The following is an 8,178-nucleotide window of genomic DNA, read 5'->3' as shown; positions in this document are numbered from 1 at the left end:
TGTCCTGGAACTAGCTCTGTAGACCAGGCTGGTCTCGAACTCAGAGATCCGCCTGCCTCTGCCTCCCGAGTGCTGGGATTAAAGGCGTGCGCCACCACCGCCCGGCTATTTTCTCTTTTCAATAGTGTAGACCCTCCCATCCCCTTGAACTCCAGGGTATAGTTTTATCACTTGCTTGCTATATTTACCTTGCATAACACAGTGCTAAATGGAGCTCACCCCAAGACACCAAAATCCGAACAATTCTTAAAAACTTGCTTTTCATGTTCATAACTGTTTTGTGGTTGATTATAAGCTCTTTATTGCCTTTAGTTAGTGGAATCAAACAGTGGAAGGGGTGGTCTGCTTCCACCTAGTGCTGAGCTGCTGTGAGGTCTTCCTGCTTCACAATCCACCTGCTCTGTGTGCAGAGTACTCATGGGCTTTCACAGGTTTTTTTCACATTTTAATTTTTCAAGACAAGGTCTCTCTCTCTGTGTAGCCCTGGCTGTCCTGGAACTCTCTCTGTAGACCACACTGGCCTTGAACTTAGAGATCCACATGCCTGGTTTTAAGATTTTTACTTGTTTTTTTTGGTTGTGAGTCTAGTCTTTAAAGGCTGAGCCATGTGTGTGAAGGTACAGAAGCCAGGAGAGGGTGTTAGATCCCCTAGTACTAGAATTACAGGCAATTGTGAGCTGCCCAATAAGGGTGTTGAGAATGGGTTCTCTTCAAGAATGGCAAGTGCTCTTTACCACTGAGTCTTTTCTTCCAGCCCCTCTTTTTATTGGTGGTGGGGTTTCAAGACAGGGTTTCTCTGTATAGTCCTGGCTGTCCTGGAACTCTCTATGTGGACCAGGCTGGTCTTGAACTCAGAGATCCACCTGCCTCTGCCTTCCAGTGCTGAGATTAAAGGTGTGCACCACCACACCCGGCTTTAGAGTTTCTTACAGAGTGTTTTAGTCCATAAGGTCCATGTTCCTTTAACTGTCCAAAGTCCACTGTGGCGAATAATACTCTATTTTTAAAAAATCAAGGTCTCAGTTTGTATTAGAAAAGGATTTTTGTAATTAATGGTTAACTGATAAAACTTTCTTGATCTACAGAAACTCTTAGGATTTTCAAGAATTCTCAAAATTGAACAAGAAACTATAAACTGTGTTTTTCTTTTCTATTTGTCCAACTGTTACATGTAAGCGAGTAACTTTCAAGTAATCTGTATTTCCCTTAAGAGTTTCTTAATCTTTTCGTTCTACAGATTAGTTCCCCAGATTAAAAAAAAAAAATCCCTAACAAGAGAAACAAAAAGTTTGTTGCATTTCAACCCCAACTGATATACCATATTTATTTGAATAGGGTCTTGCTAAGTATCAGAGAGTTGGGGAACTCCCAATAGCCTATCTTCACTTGCTGAGTGCTGAGATTATAGGCGTACACAGTAGTACATAATTCAATTCTGATTCCAAATGCTCAGGGTGAGTGTAAGAATCAACAGTCCTAAGGAATTAAGCTTCCTCCACAAGACTGTCCTGACTTCAGACATGGACTGCAAGTGCTCAATCTTCAGACCATCAACATTCCAGGTTGGCTGTAAAGTGGAGAGTTCTCAAGAACTTCTTGGTTTAAAAGTTTGCTGAATGACTCACAGAACTGAGAAAATTACTGTCTTTCAATAAAACATTATAGTTATGAATAGTCATATTAGAAAACATACAAATGGGGCCAAACAGGCCAATGAAACTTCAGCAGTGGTCTAGGGTAATGCAGAGCTTCTGTGCCCTTGTTCTCCTGGCACATCAACACGGTTTGCAGTGTCCAGAGCATTTAAGAGTCTTGCCATACATGGCACCTGTCTTGTCCAGAGTTCTTTACCAGGGCCTCACTACCAAGGTATGATTTATTAATTAAACAGGCAATGTGATTAGCCCAAACGTATTTCTGGTGACCAGCCTCTCACCCTAGAGCCTGCGATGAGCCAAATCAAGAGTATAAGAAAGATACTTCAAGAATCCTAAGGGTTTGAGATATTCCTTGTTGGGAGCCAGGGAAAAGGTCCAAATTCCTCATTATATGACACGAAGTAGTAAAAAGAACTGTTTTTGTCTTCACAGAGAACAATCTCTAAGACAATGATGAGACAACCCCCCAAAACCAGAACGAAATTTTATTACATACAGTTTATAGAAGCAAGAGTAGTACTCTTCTGTACAAAGCAGACAACTGGTCTTAAATACAATGGAGAGAAATGTTAGTCCTACAACAGGTGATACAAGTCGAACCATTAGAGACACATTAAAACATTTAAAAGTATCTTCTTTCTCGATAGTCCATTGTGCATTTTTTAGAGATGGGGACACGTCCCAGGCAAGGTCACAATGGCATTTTATTGCCCTCGATGCTGATTTTCACTGCATGAGCAGATCTGCTTTTTTTCCTGATATCTGTGAACTTTCTCATCTGTTTATCCAGTCGACTGATACCTTTCTTGGAGGATGCCTGAAACTAAGATTAGGGAAAATTGAAGAACAAATTATTGAAATATGTAAATCTAGCAGTCAGAAGAGTTCGAAGCTTAATAACCAGAACATACTTTGGTGACGTCAAGGACAGAGCAAGTGTTAGAAAAAAACACTACCAACCTCTCAGTGACAACAAATGGTTCTTGTCTGTGCTTTAATTTTAATTTTGCTATAGCCCATAGAAACTTCCTAGACGACAGAGGGGGAAATATAGAAACTATAGTCTTCCCAGTTTCATCACTGACATCTGACTATATGGGACTAACTACTTGACATACGATTTCAAACAGTGTTGGTACTAAAAAACACAAAACAAAGAAAAGCTATTAGAGAAAAACTAAACATAACCAACCCAGGCAAATCCTGAGGTGCTGAAGTTCTAGATTCAGTCTTGGGTGAGTCTCTACTCTGCTTCAGCAGGATCCAGAATTCTATGCACACTATACCTGGTGGTCACTACTACTACCAGAACATCTCTCACTTGCTTTTATAGTTAAAGGCTTAATTGGGTTTTCTGTTGTTGTTTTGCTTTGTTAAAAATAAATATTTTAAAAATATTTTGAATAATGCATATCTTACAAAGATGTGGTTCCCAAAGAACTGACAGCTTTTGTAGCATTTGAATGCCTGGTTACCAGGAAGTGAAACTGTTTCATAGGATTATACAGATTAGGAGATGTGGCCTTATTGGAGGAAGTGTGTTTCAAAAGCCCATGTGAGGTCAAGTTTCTTTTTCTTTGCCCATGGATCAGGATAAAACTCCCAGCTATGCTCCAGTGCCATGAATGATACCATGCCTCTGTGATGTTAATAATGGAGTACCCTTCTGAAACTGTAATCAAGCCCCTAATTAATTGCCTTCTTTTACAAGAGTTAGCTGGGTCATAGTATCTTTTTACAGCAATAGAACAGCAACCAAGACAGTGAGTGACCCTCCCTACTGGCTACATTGCTATGTAGGTTGCAGTGGGGTTCAGGGCGGTGGGGAAAGAGGAGAAATAGTCATCAATGGCATTATCCAGCAGTAAACACTGAATGCTATAATACTGACTTGACAAGATGTGTGCATGGAAATAATATTGGCATGACTATTACAGAGGTAAGAAATCACTTTCTCAGTCTATTTGAGTTTTGGTCTACAGGAGAGAATTCATGACTGGTAATGTAAACCTGACCAAAATCCACTGCTTGGGAGGCCATGAGCCCTAGGACAGGAATCTACTACTGCTGTGTTGCAACACTGTCATGTTGTCAAAGTGCCTTCAAACATCTGTGCTTATATTCATGACATTAGTCGTGCACTCTGTCTTGGTCAGAAGCTTCTTTCTACAGTGGGGCAGCAGTTAATGTAGTGATTCATAATTATCATCAAAATGCTGAGAATAAATGACTGTTCAGATAGCAGCCATAAATGGGAGAACTGTATCAACACCCCCAGGCTCAGGGAACACTGAGGAAGAGGGGATGGAAAGAATGTAAGAGCCAAAGGATGGGGAGGAACGCTGTGAAATACTACCTTTTGAACATAAGATGGTTGTACACATGAGCTATTGCAGCTATGGGTCCCTGCCCAAGGTTAAGCCAACAGGATTGGTCAGCATTCCAGCAGACAGTATAAACTGGTCTCAATGAATTACAAGAACTACATAAAAATAAGGGATAGTGAGATGGCTCAGTGGGTAAAGGCACTTTCTGCCAAGCCTGATGACCTGAGTTTCATTCCCAGAACCTATGTAGTAGAGTACTCTGACATTCATAGGTATACTGCAATACACACACATACAAGCACATGGACAAACACAAGTAAATTAAAAAATTAAAACCAAAAAAACTACATAAGGAGAAGAGATGAAGGTCGGAAGGTATAGTGCTATCCCAAAGGATAGGGAGGGGATGTTGGAGGGTGGGTGATAGGAAGATACACTGTATACATGAATGAAATTGGCAAAAAATAAGATATTTAAAAAAACAGTAAATGATTAGAGAGACAGGTGTTTTTCTTTTACTTCTCCCCAAATATTTCTATTAAATCACTTTCAAAGCTATTGTCTCAAAAACACAAAAGAAGGTAAGTTGGAGACTGTCCTGAAGTTGTGCACTGTGAGCTTTCTTAGACCATTCATGGACTCAGCCTCACCCTAATATGAAGCTATTTCATCACTAGCCAAGGAACAAGTTTTCTAGGGCAATCTTGAAGTTTTCTAGGAATATCCCAATTCTAAACATTATTCAATACTTGGCACTGGTACTCTCAGAACAAAAATTTACTGTCAAATGAGAACAAGCTGTATTACCAGCAACACATCTCCTAGCCTTCCTTTTATTTTTGTGCAAGGAGTTGGTGGAGGTCTTACTGCTCTGACTACCACCTGACTCCCTGAAGCTTTTCATACCAAGCTGGACTTCTCTTTGCTCATTCCCAGGATCTTCTCTAACAGTCTGCACCCTACAGGATCTGTTTGGCATCAGCACCAGGGACACAGCCAGCCTAGTGCCAGACCACTCCTGAGCATTGCATATATGTGGCCTGCAAGGTGCTCAATGAGCTAAGTTTCATCACAGACATCCAGTACCTAAACATGTCAAATCCAATGATCTTCATTTCCCAATTCATCAATTCTGTCACATTCCTTTGGACATTAGGAAAGCCATAATGTTTTATCAAGAAAGAGAGAGAGAAAAAAGACTGTAGAAAACTAGCAAAGAACATTTGCTAACAAAACAAAACAAAACAAGGGGTGAGGTACAAATGAGAACATATTAAACTACAAAGAATGGGAGTCAAATGAAATTTTGCCATGTTAAGTTAAAACCAAACCTTCAAAACTCAAGTTATAAGAGCATGATCACATTGCAGACTGAAAATATTTTAAAAAGTTAATGTTCATGCATGCATAAAAAAGAATAAAAAGCTATACTCCAAAATGTTACTGTCAACTTACAGCAGAGTACAAGTTATATTACTTTTACCTGTAATGCCTGTATTTAAAACTTTATACAAAAGAGAGGCATTGCCTCCACTTTACTTTTTTTATTTTTTAAAATCCCAGCATTCAGAGGCAGATAAATCTGTGAGTTTGAGGCCAGTGTGCTCTGCAGAGCAAATTTTGGGTCAGCTGAAATTTTGTCTCTCAAAATAGTTTTAAAATTCAGAAATAAACAAATTAGTATATATTCACATAAATCACTAAGACTATTACACTTAAAAACGATAAATCTCCAATGTGGATTAACGAGGAGAAATGAAGAAAATGACATGCCCCTCTGGCTGACAGAGCTACATTTTGGCAATCTCTATAAATATCATATCAACAAATTACAACTAGAAAGTCAGGAAGGGATCTCTCCCTTCCACTGGGAAAAATGATAGCCATATATACCCATGGGATCCTAGCCAGCAACAACAGCAGATGGGCACACAGCCCCTAAAACATGGAGTATGCTTCTGGAGCAGACCGGACAACCAACTTTTATTACATTTTCATGGCTGCATTGTCATTTCCAATTTTCAAAAACAAAAGTACCAGGAAAGGAAATATGAATATGATAAGGTGGCTAAAACAAGGGATGATATAATAAGAAAATATAAAAAGAAAACAGGTAATAAAGGAATATTAAGGAGAAGTGAACACTAATTTAGATATGGAACAAATTAGAAAAAAGGAAGTACAGAAAGATGTCCTCTGCATAAAATGAACTCCTTTTATTTATTTTTAGTAGCTAACTGCACGATCACAGCAGTGTCAAGTAGCAGGAACATGAGTGTACTGAGGGAAGCTGAGGAAAAAGCACAAAAGGAGCAACAGACACTGTAGCCAGCAGCAAAGTGTTTTCCTGATCTCAGTGTCAGTGGCTTATGACCAGGTGATGAAGACCTGTTCAATAGACCTACATACCTAGTAAAAGGTTTTAAGTAATATATTCTTGATAAACGCTACCATGTCATTGACTATATGAAAAAGCCACTTTCCGTTCACAAGCAAACCACTAAGCAGTTTGTATGACTGTAGTGCAGACTATGATTTTTGGGCCCAAATAAAAAAGTCTTTTTTTTCCAGCTAGGTACGCAAGCAGCTCAAGGCCAGCCTGGTTTACAGAGTGAGTTCCAGGACAGCCAAGACTACATAGAGAATCCCTGACTCAAAAAGACCAAAAAAATTCTTAAAAGGTTTTTTTTTCCCAAAAAAATGGGTAATAAATCAAGAAAAACAAAATGTTTATTTGCAAAGTAATGATCTATTAGTCTCTAGGATACTGACATAGAAGGGGACCCCAGTACCAACTCCTAAGGATTCAGAGGCCTTATGTCTCAGGATGCTGGCCAGGATCACCTTGGCTGACTAAAAAAGCACACACTTGTTTCCACTCTGCTGGCAACTCAAGCCCATGCACAGCTCATGCTTCCTTGGGAATACCTCTTGTATACACACTCTGGCAGGGCCAGGACTACAGGGGCATTCTGTTGCCTTCAATGCTGAACTTGACAGCACGGTGCATTTTGCTGAGCCTCTTCTGTTCTGCAAACCGCCTCTTATGCTTTTCCAACCGACTTAGGCCCTTTTTAAGAATGCCAGGCTAGAAAGAATGGTTTGATGGGAGAAAAAGATTACCAAGAAACAGCATTTGGGTAATGTCTTCATTGATGAGAGGGAAAGTGTCTATCCTGACAATTTCACAACAAATGGAGAGAAAGGGAGAGGGGGCTCTGAAAAAGCAGGTAAATTCTATTTCAATCGTGACTCTTTACATAAATGAACAAATACCTGAGCGATCCCAAAACAGAACTTGTGAATCAAATAAGCCTAAACTGCTATAAACATCATTAAACACAAAGAAAGGAGAAACAATTCCAGTGGTCTTGCTCTTCCTCTGCTCACTCACCCTGGATGACTCCATTTCTACATTCCACTTGGGTCTGACGACATAGTCCTTGTTTGATGGCATTGGGACTCTAGCACGGGCGCAGAAGCCAGGATCTCCAGGTCTAAGAGCCCTGAAGAAGGAAAGAAAAACTGCTTGTTTAGCTGGCCACAGCAGAGCCTAAGTGAGATCTCACCCATGTATTCCTAGACCCATTCCATTCAGCTGCAATGTTTCAAATCTTAACCAATAATAACCTCCCGTCATTTCATCATCAGACATATTGCTATAATGTGTGCGCTATCATTCAATGCCAATTCCCTCTTTATATGAATTCTTGCTTCTCGGTTTCAGATGTAACCATGCCCTGTACTTTCCAAGGCTAGTAGTTTCAAGAAAACTTTGCTTTAAAATTTATGTGTTTGAAGCATTTGCCTTCATATATACACATGTACTACTAGAAAAGAAAGTCAGGCCCCTTGGAACTGGAGTTACAATGTGAGCCACAATGTGAGAGCTGGCAAATGAATGTAAGTTTTCTGCAATAACAGTAAGTGCTCTTGAGCCAGTCTCTCCAACTCAAAGAATACTCTGAATCCTAAATTCTCTAACTAGTCCAAAGAGTCTAGGAGATGAGGGAAAGTTAGGTTGTCAAAGTAATCCTCCATTCTTGGAGAAAACTTGTGAGGTAACTACAAATTCCCTAGCAGTAACAGAGATCCCAGTATCTCTCTCATTAGTAACAACTTTCCAAGCTGTAGTTATCAGTGAGGGTACTGACTGATACAATCTATTTACCTTATCCAAGCTGTAGTTATCA

General features: G+C 39.8%; 1 protein-coding gene across 3 annotated transcripts in view; it reads right to left on the bottom strand.

The window, feature by feature from the left end:
* Positions 1-2,134: 2,134 nt before the first annotated feature.
* Iws1 (IWS1, SUPT6H interacting protein) overlaps positions 2,135-8,178 on the bottom strand; it is a 34,377-nt gene continuing 28,333 nt past the window's right edge. For 2 of the 3 annotated variants that reach the window (XM_005355864.2, XM_026783446.1), the window contains exons 13-14: positions 7,380-7,491; positions 2,135-2,481 (exon numbers count right to left, since the gene is read on the bottom strand). In XM_005355864.2, the coding sequence (XP_005355921.1) occupies positions 2,350-2,481; positions 7,380-7,491 (244 nt within the window). In that variant the 3' untranslated portion in view covers positions 2,135-2,349. Of the gene's footprint in view, positions 2,482-6,725; positions 7,074-7,379; positions 7,492-8,178 lie in introns of those variants that run through there. The other variant, XM_026783447.1, reaches the window with a different exon arrangement.

The sequence above is a fragment of the Microtus ochrogaster genome, chromosome 18, assembly GCF_000317375.1.
Source record: "Microtus ochrogaster isolate Prairie Vole_2 chromosome 18, MicOch1.0, whole genome shotgun sequence".
Lineage (NCBI taxonomy): Eukaryota > Metazoa > Chordata > Mammalia > Rodentia > Cricetidae > Microtus > Microtus ochrogaster.
Note: the sequence above shows the minus strand (reverse complement) of the source record. Positions and strands in the feature narration are given on the sequence as shown.